The sequence below is a fragment of the Danio aesculapii genome, chromosome 11, assembly GCF_903798145.1.
Source record: "Danio aesculapii chromosome 11, fDanAes4.1, whole genome shotgun sequence".
Taxonomy (NCBI): Eukaryota; Metazoa; Chordata; class Actinopteri; order Cypriniformes; family Danionidae; genus Danio; species Danio aesculapii.
In genome coordinates, this window is record NC_079445.1 from 2,694,679 (window position 1) to 2,713,050 (window position 18,372).

The 18,372-nt window shown below is 38.3% G+C and overlaps 1 protein-coding gene across 1 annotated transcript; it reads left to right on the forward strand.

The window, feature by feature from the left end:
- The first annotated feature begins 5,083 nt into the window (after positions 1–5,083).
- zgc:193807 (uncharacterized protein LOC555981 homolog) lies at positions 5,084–15,947 on the forward strand. Its single transcript, XM_056468812.1, has 8 exons — positions 5,084–5,191; positions 6,797–7,021; positions 8,488–8,644; positions 9,944–10,169; positions 10,255–10,396; positions 12,818–12,999; positions 15,558–15,642; positions 15,739–15,947. The coding sequence occupies exons 1-8, from the start codon at positions 5,084–5,086 to the stop codon at positions 15,838–15,840; spliced, it is 1,227 nt and encodes a 408-aa protein (XP_056324787.1). The 3' UTR covers positions 15,841–15,947.
- The last annotated feature ends 2,425 nt before the right edge of the window (positions 15,948–18,372 follow it).

The following is an 18,372-nucleotide window of genomic DNA, read 5'->3' on the forward strand; positions in this document are numbered from 1 at the left end:
ACAATGGGCGTGGCTTGTTTTTTTCTACTGCGAGCTGATTGGATGTATTAAAGTAGGCATTTCATTCAGAAAGATCATGAAAAGGGTTATAACAACCTAACAGACACCTCCTACTCATCATTTCTGTTCAACAGAGACTCGTTGTGAACACGCACCCTTGTATACATTTCTGGAGAGCATGAATTATGTAGCCAGAGGTATGTATGGCTGCATTTAGTCTTTAAAATGAATGCTACGGAGCAGTATGATGCCACCGACGGCTTCTGTTTCTTTTCGTGTTACCAGCTGACCGCTTACCTCCGTCCATTTACATTGGCGAACTTGAGATGCAGAGAGGAGTTGATTACGATGATGGGATTCGAGTCCTGTGAAGAACGGTTCCAGGAAGCAGGTAAGACAAAAATATAAATAAACAAGCAAATAACAGGGTGAGAATGTGGTAAAAATTAGACCAGGGCTTTTCTTTTTCTGGATTGCTGTGGAAAATACAGTGGGTTGGGTTTAGGGCAGGGGGTGATTCGGTCAATCTGTGCTTTTTAAAACACTATTGCTTAGGTTCAGGGAACAGGGTGGGTGGGGGATCGATCGGTCAGTCTGTCAACAGCAGCCTCTGGTGGGTTCAGGGAACGGGATGGGTGGGGGATCGATTGGTCAGTCTGTCAACAGCAGCCTCTGGTGGGTTCAGGGAACGGAGTGGGTGGGGGATCGTTCCGTCGGTCAGTCGACAGCGGCTTCTGGTGGATTTATGCGAGAGCAGCAGGTGTGAATGGCACTCGCGAGGTAAATCTGAGATCTCAAAAGCATACACAGCGGCCTCTGGTGGATTCACGAAAACAAAAGCGCCTAAAAATATCTCCTGTCACATATTTCATGCTCTTCAGAAATGTATACAGGGGTACGTATCCATAATGATCCTGGGTTGTTTCTGTTTGTTGTCAAAACTCACAGCTGGAGAAGCGTTGTTAAGTATATTAGCCATGACCAATACCTCAGACAAACCTAATCTGAGAATTTATCTGAAAACAAACAGGAAGTGCATTTTCAGATTTCAATTTTAGATTACAAGAGCAAACTATTTGTTTTCCTTAATGACATGAACAGATTGATTGTTCACCACAAAACTAGCAATGTAAGCTAACAAAATATATGGTTAGATTTGATTTTATATGTACTTTATTAATAATATGCAAATGGTGTGATCGCGATTTATCTTCATTGTTGGTCACTTATCTTTACATAGTCCGATTTCTTTTTATATGAAATTGTAGATAATATTTTTGTTCTCCATGTCTTGTTGTTGGACATTTTTTATAAATAGAGGACACCAAAGGACAACAAATCGTAATCGTGGGTCCCGTGAATGTACATTTTTTATTCATGTTTGACGTAATCTCAACTGAAACATAAAGAGAGGGCGGGACATAGAGTATCTCCCCCTTTATATAAAACAGCCAAGAGTTAGTTTTTTTCACAGCTCTGCCAGTGAGAGTGGTTGAGCTCAAGCGCATCAAATTAAAAGCCAATGAAAAGAAGGGGGTGGGGCATGTCTGACATCTGGTGTCTGCCCCCTTCTTTTCATTTGATCATCGTATGTGTCAGAAGATTTGATGAGAAACTGAAGTATGAGATGACGTCAAAAAAACATTTATCCATTTAGTGACAAACTGCAAGATTTGGATGGTTATATCTTTTAAATGCGAATGTTGTCACTATTATGAAGCACACTAGCAAATAGGTGTCCTCAAAACTACTGTTTCTAACATCTAAAAGGCTTTATTTTAATTTCACAGAAAATTAAAAAATGACATGTGTCACTTCTGTCTTCAGGACAGTTCTGGTTGTCAAGATTACAAACTATTTTTGTGTTTTACAGCGAGAAGAAGTAAAGAACAACCCTGAAGAAAAGGAGCGTCGCGAGTACTATAGGAGGAAAGGTTGGATCAACGCCGTCTATGAAACATGCGTAAGTGCGGCAGGAATGTCAACAAACACACGGGACCCTCTGGAGCAGTTACAGATGGTGAATAATGCACAAATACTCCTGTCAACTCTTAAAGTCCCCATGAAATCAAAAGCAACCATATGATTTTGTTAGCTCACATTGCTAGTTTTGTGGTGAACACTTTATCTGTGCATGTCATTTAAAAAAAAAGGCATTAGTTTTCTATTGTAATCTTTAATTGAAATCTGAAAATGCACTTGCTGTTTGTTTTCAGTTCAATTCTCAGATTAGGTCTGTCTGAGGCATTGGGCGTGGCTAACATACTTAACCACGCCCCTCCAGCAGTCAGTTTTGACAACAAACAGAAATGGTGAGCAGGAGGAGTCTGAGGTTGTAATAGCTCTTCCGAAACCCTTTTGCTGATCTTTCCGAATTAAACGCCTGCTCGCAGTAGAAAAAACAAGCCACGCCCACTGTTTTCTTATTTAATATTGTGTTTCTCTAGGAATTGCGTCACAATATGAAAAAAATAGCAGTCGCAGATTCCAGTTTATGGGGACTTTGAAGGACAGTTCACCCAAACAGGAAAATTCAATCATGATTTACTCACCCCTCACCCTTATGATTTTCTTTCTTCTGTTAAACACCAAAGAAGATATTTTGAAGAAAGCTAGAAATCTGTAACCATTGACTTCCATAGTAGAAAACAAATACTATGGAAGTAAATGGCTACAGGTTTCCAGCATGCTTCAAAATATCTTCTTTTGCTTTCAACATAAGAAAGAAAATCAAAAAGGTCTGAAACAAGAGGATAGGAAATGATGACAGAATTTACAATTTTGTGTGAACTGCCCCTTTAATACATCAGTATTAGTTATTAATGTAGCTTTTAAAATGAAAATGAACATTTTTTGCTTTTCTTTTCTCCAGATTAAAACCTTCCTTAAAATAATCAGCGACGTGAAAATGAAAGCTGATGAAGAAAAATCTCAAAATCAAAGCAAATAAAGTAATCATCCGAACATCTCATGACTTTATAATGAAGCCCTGTGCTTGACCAATCAGAGTTCACTATATTCATTCATTTTCCTTCGGCTAAGTTGCTTTATTCATCAGTTTTCACCACAGCGGAATGAATCGCCAACTTATCCAGCACATGTTTTACACAGCGGATTCCCTTCCAGCTGCAACCCAGTACTGGGAAACATCCATACACACTCATTGACACACTCACTCATACACTACGGCCAATTAAGTTTATTCAATTCCCCTATAGCGCATGTGTTTGCACTGTGGGGGAAACAGGAAACCCACGCCAACATGGGGAGAACATGCCAACTCCTCACAGAAATGCCAACACAAGAGAGAAGAGAGTATGGGTGTTTCCCAGTGTTGGGTTGCGGATGAAAGGGCATCCGCTGCGAAAAACATGCTGGATAAGTTGGCGGTTCATTCCGCTGTGGCGAGCCCTGATTAATAAAGCGACTAAGCTGAAAAAGAAAATAAATAAATGAATAATTAATTACTTTTGCAATTGATCTTTAAATAAACATAGCATTTATCTAATAAACATCTAAACACAGATGACTTGACTAAAACAAGGCTATATTTAGTGCAGTGAAAATCTAATAAATGTCACGAATGGTTAAGTAGACCTCACATGTGTTCCCATTCATATCTGTGTATTTGATCATTATTTTTTTGCGCTATTGTTAGATGTCTATTAGATTTTCACTGACAGTCCAAACTTAGCCTTATTTTAAACATGACTAGGATGTGTACATAAACATACAGACTTTTCTAAAGACTCAAAGAAATGAAATATCTAATTAAAAAATAAATAATTTAAGGTAAATACATCCCTAAATAAACAAAAGCAAATGAACTGAGAATAAAAAATGCACATATATTATATTGCCAAACACAGGTTTCACTCACAGCAAACTAATGGTTGGAGGTATGCAATAATGGAGGAAAAGTATGCATTGGACACATTGGAAAAGAGATGTGGTATTACATCGAGTTTGATTTATTTCTGCCTCATTCTATTCCAGTGCATTTGCTGTATTTTTAAAAAAAAGATTTTATGAAATTTTATTTAAGATTTAAGATTTTATTAAGAAATAAGATTTTATTTTTTGTAAAGCTTAGATATATCTTGAATTGATGTATTATTTTTCTCAGAAACATTATTTTGTTATTCCTTTTCTTCAAACATCATATTATTTTTATTTGTGTATACATTTATTTAATTTCACATTATTTTCATGTGTGTAAATATGCATTATATAATCACTATTTTATTAATCGTTTATGCCATGTGCAATGCTTTGATGATAATCCTACCAATCCTACCAATAAAGCTAATTTAAACTAAACCGAATTGATTTTTGCATCAGCTTACAGATTTTTCATTCATTTTCCTTTAGCTTAGTCCCTTTATTAATCAGGTGTCCCCTCAGCAGAATGAACCGTCAACTTTTCCAACATATGTTTTACACAGCTGATGCCTTTCCAGCTGCAACCTAGTACTGGGAAACACCCATACACACTCACATTCACACACACTATGGCCAATTTAGTTTATTCAATTCACATATAGCGCAAGTCTGGACTGTGGGGGACTCCGGAGCACCCGGAGGAAACCCACATCACGGGGAAAACATGCAAACTCTACACATGATCGATTTGAACCTGCGATCTTTTTGCTGTGAGGCGAAAGTGCACTGAGCCACCGTGTCGCCCCTTACAGCTTTAACAATTGTGCAAATACGTCGATGCACTCGACAACTTAATGGGACGTCCATTATTTTCAATATTTTCCTTTGGCATTTTATTGTCCTGTGAATATTTCCTGCTTGTGTAACTTTATCATGACTTAACGTTAAAACAGCTAACGTTAACATAACATTAATTATCAATATGTGTACTTTTGGGATTCTCGGAAACTGTGGAAATTAAAAATGTAGGCTAACACATACGTTAGCGCCGTTGTTATTGTTTATACACCGGTTTCGTCACAACGTTAACGGCCGCGCGCTGATCTGAATAAGCTCGCATATCGTATATTCACTGTTTGTTTTGTTTCTACTTCATCCAGTTTATAAGTTTTGTTCCAGTTTTCTGATACTTCGTAAATTTATGGATCAGAAAGTACAATTTCAACAGCCAAAACCCGTGGCATGTCATGCTGAAGACGTGTCCAACTACCCGCAAAAACCACCACCTCATAGGATGCCCAGAGGCATGGTAAGTAACGCTGTCTTTGTATGAAATGTGTTTGTTAAGCTGTCGTCAGTCGTTTTAATCATTTGTGATAATAGACATTTTTGCAGTAACTCAAAATTGTTGATTTTTCTTTTAATCCATGAATATTTTTGGTAAATTTTCCACTGTAAATATTTCCAAAGTCAATTTTTGATTAGTACACTAAAAAGCAAGTTACTTTGCTTTATAAAAGTGAGTAAACCCGAGTTATTGAACTGTAAACCCGTTGCCTTAAAAGAAACAAGTTGATTTTACTTGAAGTCACTTATTGACTTTATAAGTATGCACATAGTTTGTTTACTTAAAAATTATAAGGCAACTTGTTTACTCTCTTTTTTTCAGGAAAGTCAACTAATAGCTTTTTACATTGTAATGCATTGCTACGCACTTGATTTTGGATTGATTTCTCAGTATTGAGATATTTTTTGAACCCTCAGATTACAGATGCCTAAAAAGTTGTATAGGTATTGGATTATTTATTCAGCTTTCAGGTGATGTGTAAACCTCCATCTATAAAGATGACACTTATGTTTTGTGGTCCAGGTGACACATTTACAATATGGGTAACACTTTACAATAAGCTTGTATTGGTTATTATTAGTTAATGTACACTCACCGGCCACTTTATTAGGTACACTTGTCCAACTGCTCGTTAGCGGAAAGTTTCTTATCAGCCAATCACATGGCAGCAACTCAATGCATTTAGGCATGTGGACATGGTCAAGACGATCTACTGCTGTTCAAACCGAGCATCAGAATGGAAAAGAAAGGTGATTCAAGTGACTTTGAACGTGGCATCGTTGTTGGTGCCAGACAGGCTTTTCTGAGTATTTCATAAACTGCTGATCTACTGGGATTTTCACACACAACCATCTCTAGGGTTTACAGAGAATGGTCTGAAAAAGAGAAAATATCTGTTGAGCGGCAGTTCTGTGGGCGCAAATGCCTTGTTGATGCCAGAGGTCTGAGGAGAATGGCCAGACTGGTTCAAGCTGATAGAAAGGCAACAGTAACTCAAATAAGCACTCGATACAACCGAGGTCTGCTGCGACATTCGGATGGTTGGGTCAAAATTTGGCATCAACAACATGAAAACATGGATCCATCCTGCCTTGAATTAACAGTTCTGGCTGGTGGTGGTGTAATGGTGTGGGGGATATTTTCTTGGCACACTTTGGGCCCATTAGTACCAATTGAGCATCATGTCAATGCCACAGCCTACCTGAGTATTGTTGCTGACCATGTCCAACCCTTTATGACCACAGTGTACTCATCTTCTGATGGCTACTTCCAGCAGGATAACGCACCATGTCATAAAGCACGAATCATCTCAGACTGGTTTCTTGAACATGACAATGAGTTCACTGTACTTAAATGGCCTCCACAGTCACCAGACTCAATCCAATAGAGCACCTTTTGGATGTGGTGGAATGGGAGATTCACATCATGGATGTGCAGTCAACAAATCATGTCACTTAACTACTATCAACTAATGAAACCTTATTACAAAGTCTAACCTGTTTGTCTATTATACAGCCTGATTACAGAACTAAATCATTAAAGGGTTTTCTTTCTTATCACCTACAGCTGGACAGTGCCATGAGTGTAGTGGAGAGAAGCGCAGTTTTCACCCATCACAGGGATATTAGGCTTCCAACCATCCCTGGCATTAGCCATCGTCCCGGGCCACCACCTGAGGTCCACCCCAGTCTCGATGACCAGACGCAGGCTGATGTTTATAAACTGATGAGAAGGACCGTTAGAGACACCATATCAGATAAAGCTAAGAAAATACTACAAAGTGGCTGTGAAGTAAGTGAAATTGGTTTGTTTTGATTCACGCTATTATTTCAGGGTAAGTGATGAATGTGTTATGTAGAAAGCAGTGAAACAGCAAAGAGGCTTTAATATGTTGTCTTTTATAAGACTGCTTATCAGTTGCGAGGCCAGAAATGTTTAAGTGAGTAAACCTAGACTGGATATACTCTTAAACAAAGTGTATAATGCAACACAGGCTCATTCTGAAAACGTAGCCCTATATACATTTCTGCAGAGAGCGAAGTATGTAGCCAGAGGTACATATGGCTGCATTTCGTCTTTCAAAATGAACGCTATGGGGCAGCAGATGGCTTCTGATTTTTTTCGCGCTACCAGTTGACCGCTAACCTTCATGTGGATGGCTTTTCAGCTGTTACTAGTTTGCCCAGTGGCTCACCGTGTATGTTGGCTGACTTGAAACACAGAGCGGAGTTGACTGCGATGACAGGGTTTGAGTCCGGAGAAGAACGGTTCGAGAAAGCAGGTAAGGCAAAAGTCAAAAAATGCAATTAATTAACAGGGTGAGAATGTGGTAAAACCTAAAAAACATGGTAAAAATCAGGCGGTCACAAGGGCTTTTCTTTTTCTGGATTGCTTTTGTAAACACTGTTGGTTGGGTTTAGGGAAGGGGGTGGGCGCTGGTCAATATGTGCTTTTGAAAACACTGTCGGTTGGGTTTAGGGCGGACGGTAGGCGGGTCAGTTGGTGCTTTTGAAAACACTATCGGCTGGGTTTAGGGAAGACAGTAGGCGGGCCAATCAGTGCTTTTGAAAATCTTATCGGTTGGGTTTAGGGAAGGTGGATGGGTGCTAGTCATCGGTGCTTTTGAAAACACTGTTGGTTGGGTTTAGGGAAGGCAGTGAGCGGATCAGTTGGTGCTTTTGAAAACACTATCGGTTGGTTTTAGGGAAGGCGGTGGGCGCCGGCCAATCGGTACTTTCGAAAACACTGTCGGTTGGGTTTAGGGAAGGCGGTGGAAGGGTCAATCGGTGCTTTTGAAAACACTTTCAGTTAGGTTTAGGGAAGGGGGTGGGCACTGGTCAATCTGTGCTTTCGAAAACACTGTCGGTTGGGTTTAGGGAAGGTGGTGGGAGGGTCAATCGGTGCTTTTGAAAACACTATCGATTGGGTTTAGGGAAGGCGATCGGAGGGTCAAATTCTTGAAAACAAACAACTGCCAAAAACCAGAAATGTATACAGGGCTACGTTTTCAGAATGAGCCTGGGTTTATTATTTTGTTTACCCCATTGGCAGATTGTTTTGCATATAATTTCTGAAAAAACAACAACAACTCTAAGTAAGAACAGCATTTTTTGCAGTGCATGATCCAACATTGTCGCCCTGTCATATAATCGTGTCTTTGTTTGTTGTCAATATGCGCCCTCTAGTGGCAAAAATGACATTCTGTGACTTCAGGGCTGCATTAATAGTTAATAAAGGGTGTTTTTATTTATATCCAGCAGCAGAAAAAGAGCAGCATGGGTGTGAGTAAGAAAACCACAGTCTCCAGCCAACCAAAGACTGTCAAGCATTCACCTATCTCTGTTTCACCAATCTCTGTTCCATCTGAGCCTGTCCCACTTACCCCTGTCCCACCTGGCCCTTCCAAAGTTACAGGTGAGCTGGTTCAAAACACACAGTATATGAGTATGAAGTACGGATGGGCACAAAATAAAGCACAAAACAACACTGCAAAAATGCTTTTCTTACTTGGAGTTTTTGTCTTCTTTCTAGTCCATATGTTTATCAGTTCTTGAATCGAAGCATTTTTCCAGTCAAGCAAAAAATATTGTCTTGTTTTCATAAATAATTAAATGAGTTTTTTTCTTAAAACAAGCTAAATAATCTGCCAATGGGGTAAGCTAAATAATTATATCAAAGTGAAAACAAAATTGTTTTGCTTCCCCCATTGGCAGATTATTATCAAGAAAAAACTTAATGTATTTTCTTTTTTCTTGTCTTGAAAATACTTCTTGATTTAAGAATTTTTAGATATTTGGACTAGAAACAAGACAAAAAACTTGAAGTCAGAAAAGCTTTTTGCAGTGAAAAACCAAAACCAAATCGCAATAAAACGTTTATTATCAGTCACTATCGATAATGGTTATGTTAATCGACAAATCTCTTTAAACTATTGTTAAAACATGACAAATACAAGTTGAAAATTTCACAAATCTGAGGTAATCATCATGAGAAGCAGACATGCACGTGGGAGCAGTGGGCAGGGAGAAGCAGCTCATTTCATTTAAAGCCACCAGGCTACAAAAACAGCTAGAGTATACTCAGACACCAAAATGGGCAAATTCTGGAGCCTGTAATAAATAATCTGATGGGTATTTTGAGCTGAAACTTTACAGACACATTCTGGAGACACCGAAGGCTTATCTTACATCTTGTAAAAAGGGTAAAATAGATGCCCTTTAATTAAAATCGTTCACAGACTTTCTCCTTAAAGGGATAGTTCACCCAAAAATGAAAATCACCTCATTATTTACTGTCCGTCGTGTGGTTTTAAACCTGTTTGAGTTTCTTTCTTCTGTTAAACGCAAAAGAAGATATTCTGAAGATTGCTGGAACACGTTCATTGTAGGAAATAAGTTACTATGGAAGTCAATGGGTGTTAGTCTTGTTTTTGAATCTGCCACTATGCTGACACATAGGCATTTGTAGCTCCGCCCTCTTCTGAAAAGAACACAATCTCATTTGAATTTAAAGCGACAGTCACCAAAACGCCACAATTAGGACCAAAGCCTAAAAGGGGCCATTTCAGAGAGTTAGAAAACATTATTTGTGTGGAATTTTGAGCTGAAACTTCACATACACAGACACACACACACACACACTCTAGGGACATCAGAGACGTATTTTACACCCTTTAACATGAAATAAACGTAATATTGTTGCGATGTTATTCAGGACTGTCTCCACATCCAGCAGCTCAGAGGAGCGAGACTGTGGTGGACCGAAGCCTCAACACTGGGGAAGATCTTCCAGCTGTTGGGTCCTTGAAGGAAAAAAGAAACAGATCCCCAAAAGCCTCTTGGAGAGATGAGGACATGGGATTTGAATTGATGATCATTTCAGAGCAGTGGTGGGAAATCACAGATGAAATCCGAGAAAATGAGGCTAAAAAAGAAAAGATGTAAGTCTCTTGACTGATTTCTTCCCAGTCTGTGGGGACCGACGACACAGTAACAGTGATTGAGCCTCTGTTTTGTTTTGTGCAGTGTGAAGGAGATAAACTGCTTGGAAAAAAAGTTTAATGCCAGTATTCGCCTCATAAAAGAACTGCAGGAGGAAGAAAGGGATCTTAAGGAGATATGCCGGATTAAAGACAGCTGTTGCCAGATACCTGTTTGGAGGATGAAAGTAAGCGCATATAACATGTCCCATCTAAGGGGCCGTTCACATGTTTTGCACGTTCAGTGTCATCAAATTGAGACACACACGTAAATAAGCAGCGACATGATTTTTTCAGTGAGTTGAAAACATTTCAACTTTTCAGAATGACGCAAGCTGTGCATCATGTGACAGTAATCAACCAATCAGCTTCTCTCTTTGTATGTATTATACAGAGCCATAGAGAAAGAGTTGCGATAAATGAAGTCCAAAATGTTCAATCGTAGCGCGATTCATCTAGACTCAAATAATTCCAGGAAGTGCTTTGTGGTTCAAATATTGTTAGATAACATTAAAACATACACAATCTTATTTTTAAAAACTCTGTACCTTTCAAAACTGCTAAACTAAAGGTCTTCAACAGTGACTTGGCTGTAAGTCATAACTTCAGGGAACTATTGGAGTCAATAGAGTTGTCACTACTCTCTGTCTATCTCCATGACTTTGGCATTATATATACATTGAAGTTATTACGGTAGACTAATGCTCAGACAAATGCAGAGGGGAAACTTAATTTCTCCATAAATAAAAGATGTATCAGAGCTACATCAAGGGTTGGTCAGTGGTGGTTCCTTGGAGAGTGCAGGTAATGGTGACTTAAGGCCAGTTTATATCTTAATTTTGGCATATTCATTCATTTTCTTTTCGGCTTAGTCCCTTTATTCATCAGGGGTCGCCACAGCGGAATGAACCGCCAACTTACCCAGCACGTGTTTTACGCAGTGGATGCCCTTCCAGCCACAACCGAGCTCTGGGAAAAACCCATACACACTCATTCACACATACACTCATACACTACGGACAATTTAGCTTATTCAACTTACCTGTAGTGCATGTGTTTGGACTGTAGGGGAAACTGGAGCACCCGGATGAAACCCATGCCAACATGGGGAGAACATGCAAACTCCACACAGAAATGCCAACTGACCCAGCCAGGGCTCGAACTAGCGACCTTCCTGCTGTGAAGCAACTGGGCTACCCACTGCACCACCGTGTTGCCTCATTTTGGCATATTATTAAATCTTAAAACAAGATAATGATTTTTACTCTTAGAAAATGCTTCTTATTAAAATAATTTTTAGATAGATGGACTAGAAATAAGACAAAAAACAAAGAAAAGGATTTTTGCACTGAACCATCAACTATGGATAAAATTTCTGATCTGTAAATTAAATTTGCCTTTCCTTGTCTAGACGCAATATGTGAATGGCCCTAAATCTGTCGGACCCTCACATACACTCACCGGCCACTTTATTAGGTACACCTTACTAGTACGAGGTTGGACCCACTTTTCCCTTCAGAACTGCCTAATCCTACGTGGCACAGATTTAACAAGCTACTGGAAATATTCCTCAGAGATTTTGCTCCATATTGACATGATAGCATCACGCAGTTGCTGCAGATTTGTCGGCTGCACATCCATGATGCGAATCTCCCATTCCACCACATCCCAAAGGTGCTCTATTGGATTGAGATCTCGTGACTGTGGAGGCCATTTGAGTACAGTGAACTCATTGTCATGAAACCAGTCTGAGATGAATCGTGCTTTATGACATGGTGCGTTATCCTGCTGGAAGTAGCCATCAGAAGATGGGTACACTGTGGTCATAAAGGGATGGACATGATCAGCAACAATACTTAGGTGGGCTGTGGCGTTGACACGATGCTCAGTTGGTACTAATGGGCCCAAACTGTGCCGAGAAAATATCCCCCACACCATGGATCCATGCTGTCATGTTGTTGATGCCAAATTCTGACCCTGCCATCCGAATGTGGCAGCAGAAATGGAGACTCCTCAGACCAGGCAACATTTCTACAATCTTCTATTGTCCAGTTTTGGTGAGCCTGTGTGAATTGTAGCCTCAGTTTCCTGTTCTTAGCTGACAGGAGTGGCACCCCGTGTGGTCTTCTGCTGCTGTAGCCCATCTGCCTCAAGGTTGGACGTGTTGTGCGTTCAGAGATGCTCTTCTGCAGACCTCGGTTATAACAAGTGGTTATTTAAGTTACTGTTGCCTTTCTATCAGCTCAAACCAGTCTGGCCATTTTCCTCTGACCTCTGGTTGTACGTGAAAATCCCAGTAGATCAGCAGTTTCTGAAATACTCAGACCAGCCCGTCTGGCAGCAACAACCATGCCACGTTCAAAGTCACTTAAATCCCCTTTCTTCCCCATTCTGATGCTCAGTTTGAACTGCAGCAGATCATCTTGATCATGTCTACATGCCTAAATTCATTGAGTTGCTGCCATGTGATTGGCTGATTATATATTTGCATTAATGAGCAGTTGGACAGGTGTACCTAATAAAGTGGCCAGTGAGTGTACATCCAAATGTAATATTAGACTTTACTGCTGATCACTGTCACATTTTAACTCATTGATATTTCTCACCAGAATGAGCAGGTGGCGGAGGCCATCGCAGAGATCCACAAAAGCTTCGGCGAGATCAGCTGTCCTTCTATTCCATATATAATACAAGAAGACATTGATCAGTGGTGTTCAGACGCCAGCAGGTTCGTTAGAAACACAGGGCTCCAAAAGACAATACAGGGTGGCTTTCACCACATTGAGTACAGGTAAGATATAAAAATACATGTCTTTGTGAACCTAATTTGACAATCATATGTGGTTATAATTTTATTAAAGGTATCATGCGTTGATAAAATATGTACATAGAAAGTATGTGGCTTAGGTAAGTGCAAACATTCTCCAGAAACGGTTTAACAGGTCCATTTTAAACCTTATGGATTGGCCCTCATGAGAGATTGATAGTTTTGACCATATTTGGATCAGTCATGAATATTAATGAGCTCTGCTCTTGACGCTGAAGCCACTCATGTAAGTAGGACATGTAGCCACTCACAAAGTAGGACATGTTGCTGGATTAACATCTATGTTGATCCTGGAACAACATTTCAATCAGCCAATCAGAATTAAGGGATATGTTTACATTTTATGTTAGGTTTAGGCTTATGGTTAGGTTTAATGCACTTCTGCATGATTGTTATCCCACTATTGTTCCCTTCTGATTTTGGAAATAATTTACAGTTATGGTTGGGTTTAGGGGTAGGGAATAGGTATGGATTACATTTTCCAACAAAAATGATGTTCCAGGATCAACACAGATGTTAATCCAGGACCAGGATCACATCATACTTGGCACAATCATGATGTGCCTTATACACACACACACACACAAAACATAATGTACTCTGAAACACACACATGGTAAATAAACACACTTCAGTTGTCAAACAATATTTTAACAAATCAAATAGATTCCTTCTTAAATGAATCTTCTGAACTGAAGTGGTCCAGAGGTTTAGCTAGGATTAAGTGAGCTATCTTTATTCCACCAGAGTAAACTAGTTTGCTCCTGAATTGTGTTATAGATTAAATATAGGCTACATTATTATTACAGTCGAAAAAAGGGGCAGCAAGAGATGGATTTAGAGGGTTTTTGTGGGTTTTAACATAATGTTAACTTAAATGAAACAAAAACAGGATTTAATATTAGCCTCTGCATAAACAGATGAGTTTTTAAGATTATTGACGTTCTTTCACTCTAGAAAATTGACAGTAAGAGTGATATGATGCATAAACATGCATTAAACACTTATATTCAGCAGTGTACATGTGTTTGTTGCCTTATTACAAACTACAAATTTCACAATATACATGTTAAACTAATAAAAGATACAGTTAAACAGTGTATACCCATTTTTATCGACATTGAATAAATGTTTAATACGTGTATATACCGAATTTTGAATTCCGACAGCATTCTTTCACTCCAGAAAATTGGCAGTAAGAGTCAAGTGATATGACACGATGCATAAAACACATATTCAGCAGTGTACATGTATTTGTTGCCTCGTTACAAACTACAAATTCCACAATATGCATGTTAAACTAATAAAACATACAATTAAACAGAGCTTATACCTGTTTTGGGCAAAGTTGAATAAAGGTTTAATATGTATATACCAAATTTTGAATTCCGACAGCATTCTTTCACCCCAGAAAATTGACAGTAAGAGCGGAGTGATATGACACAATGCATAAATGTGTATTAAACACTTATATTTAGCAGTGTATGTGTGTTTGTTGCCTCGTTACAAACTACAAATTTCACAATATATATGTTAAACTAATAAAAGTTACCGTTAAACAGCGTATAGCCCTTTTGGGTGACATTGAATAAATGTTTAATACGTATAAACAAAATTTTGAATTCCGACGGCATTCTTTCACTCCAGAAAATTGACAGTAAGAGTGGAGTGATATGACATGATGCATAAACATGCATTAAACACTTAGATTCAGCAGTGTACATGTGTTTGTTGCCTCATTACAAACTACAAATTCCACAATACACACATTAAACTAATAAAACATACCATTAAACAGAGCTTATACCCCTTTTGGGCAAAATTGAATAAATGTTTAATACGTGTATATACCAAATTTTGAATTCCGACAGCATTCTTTCACCCCAGAAAATTGACAGTAAGAGCGGAGCGATATGACAAGATGCATAAATGTGTATTAAACACTTATATTTAGCAGTGTATGTGTTTATTGCCTCGTTACAAACTACAAATTCCACAACATACACGTTAAACTAATAAAAGAGACAATTAAACAGATCTTATGCCACTTTGGGGTGACATTGAATAAAAGTTTAATACATATATACTGAATTTTGAATTCTGACAGGCTGTGAATAGATCAGATCAGATCATGCATGGCTGCTGAAACTTTGTTTACTCTTCCTTAAAGCCCATCCTGTTTTAAAATAAGAGCCCAGTATATATAAGTATAACACAAACCTACATACAATTTTAAAAAGTACAAAAAATAATGTTGTAATCTCACTAGGAAACCAATCAAAATTTGTTCTGATTGTCCTGTTTTTCACTGGCTTTTTACATACACTGAATTTGCATGTGAACGAGGAAACAATTGTGCTTGAGGCTCATAGCATGGCCATTTTCATTTACTGAACTCTTATTATTCAGCTATACCTAGTTAAATCCAGAATTGAATTATATGGCATCTTAAATACTGCAGAACTGTAATTGTAACGACTAACTGTAGAATTAATCCCACATTTGATTTCTCTCTTTCACAGCAAAAGACAGCAGAAAAACGCTGAGAGGCAAGCCCGGCGGAGGCAGATCAGACATGAGATCGCACTCGCTCCTCCTGTGAAAATAGTAAGTGTTGAACAGAAACTACAGCTTGCCTTATCAAATATTGTAAGATGGATCGATAGCATGATGAAGTAAAGTAACATCATGTCTTTGCTGCAGACTGGAAGAAAGCTGATCCCACGCAGCCGGCCTCCGAAGGTTGTGGAGAAAGCAGTGAGGGTTAAGGAAGAGAAGGATTTACTGTATTTTTTAAGTAATTAACTGGACTGCCTTCTCAGTTATTTAAAAAGAAAATCCCTCCATCTTTCAGTGAAGAATGAGGAAATCCTCCTCCTCTTCCTTCAATGAAGGACAAACCTGAAAATAAAAGCAGCATGATGTTTTTGTAATGACTTTCAATTCTTAAGATATTTTAATTGTGTCAATACACATTTCTTTTAAAGGCATAACATTTTATTAAATAGTTATTTTTGTTCATATTTACATGTACATACAGAGGTTATTCTCTTTGGCCCCTTAAACACAAGAATGTCTTACATTGGGGGCTTGGGAAGTAATTTGTAATTTATTAATTTAACATGGACAATGCTCATTAATAAACAGTGAGACTGTAAATAAGCCAGAGTTAGCCACGGGGGCTAATTTTCATCTGTTGCCCCCTGCCAGATTTTAAAAGGCAACCTAAAATCAAAAAACACACCATCACACATACAGAAACAGTAGTTAAATATGACAACAGGATAAAACATGTAATAAGAATTTCTCAAGATGTTAGACAGAAGAATTACACATGATTACAAACTTGATTTGCTTTTAGCCATTTCTTTAACTTATATTTAAACGTTGAATAATTTGTAACACCCCTTAAATCAATGGGAAGTGTGTTACAGAAGTGACTGGCTCTAACTGAGAAGACTGATTGTGCAAAAGGTATACGTCTGAACTGCACAGCACAGTCTCCCCTGGTAATAGATCGTGTTGCTTGACCATTATTGTTCTTGTGTGTTACAAACTCACATAATGGGGGTGGAGCATATCCATTTAAAATCTTAAAAATCAAACAAGCATCAGCCAAATATTCTTACACCATATGTTAAATCTCGAGTGAAAAATCTCAAGTGAAATATCTTTGATTCTGAGCTTTGTCTAGAAAAACAAATGAGCTCAGTCATTAAGAATAGTTACTCTGATCAGTTGAGGATCATCTCCAGACTTAAATCCTTACTTTCCTTTCAAGATCTGGAAAAAGTCATACATACCTATTTTACATCTCACTGAGATTATTGTAATTCCTTGTATTTTGGTCTCCCTCAATCTTCATTGGCATGGTTGATGGTTGGTTCAAAATGTGGCAGCTAGATTTTTAACAGGCACCAAAAAACATGCTCAAATTTCTCCAGTTTTAACATGCCTTCATTGGCTTCATACTAATTTTAGAATTCAGTTCAAGATTTTACTTATTGTGTGCTAAGCACCTTCTTATATTTCTGAACTTTATGGGCTCTATTTTAACAATCTATACGCAAAATCTGAAGCGCATAATATGCTAAAAATGTATTATTTTATTTTTTATAATCCCATTTGATAAAAACAGTCTGCAGAAACACTTTGATTGACATTCTCCCTTTGTACTTGTCATCAGAGGGGGAAAGCTCTAATGAAAATCATTAGCATAGAAGTTAAGCTGCGGTCACACTCGAGTTTGAGCTTGCGAAATTCTGTAGTACGGCGCTGTGAAAAGGGGCAGGATTAAACAAGATGTATTCCTGCCTATATTAACTTGCTATTATTTGCTTCATGATAAATGAATACATATACATTTAACCTGATCTATTTATCGTTCTGCTAGGCTAGCAAACGAGTATCTGCTATATTGACTTTGTCAGATAAAGGATGACTGATAGAAAACTGTTCAGTCTATATTAACATATGTGTGTGTGTGTGTGTGTGTGTGTGTGTGTGTGTGGGTTTTTGTGATTTGAGAGGACATTTCATATGAATACACGCCACACTACGAGGACATTTTTTATTATGAGGACAGTGCCGGTGTCCTCATAATTCAGGCAATGTAGAAGTGCTTCTACATGTGTAAGGAGCTCAAATTCAAATTTTCTCTAAAAGTCCATATAGTTCACAATCATCAGACTTTGTGTTAACAGTGTGTATCGGAACTGCGCCCCTGTAGGTGGGTCTTGGTACTGCACCTCCTTATGAATATTCACATGTGTGTATGGAATCGCGGGTTTTGATTGGCTAAAGGGTGAGAAGTCCTCATAAATTCGGGTTTTGTCTAAGCAGTGTTTTACCCTATTCACACAAAGGACGATAATGATAACGATATGTTTGTAAAATCGTTCTAAATATAAAGGAATAACAAGGTCCACACCACAACAATAAAAATTAAAACACAGAGAAGCAATATCATTGGAATCATTTTCTTCCACCTCCTCCACCTCCGACCGAGTCACTTCCGGCTGAGATAATGAGCGCGCCACTCTGAAGACACTTAAGGTAAGATTGATGATAAAACTCAACAAATAATGAAACATTATTTTATATTAGTTAACGTTATAAAGCAGTTAAACAGGCTAGTTTTGGTCATGTTTGTAAGCTTTTATCTAGCGTTTTCTCACGACCTATAAGGAATATAAGGATGTATAAGTAATTAACAATTAACTTTCTAGTCTGACAAATACATATAAGCAATAACTAAATCGCTTGTATTATGTATGTTTTGGGTTTAAAAGTTAATGGCTAATGGCTAAATAAGTCGTGATGCCAGGTTGAGGTCAA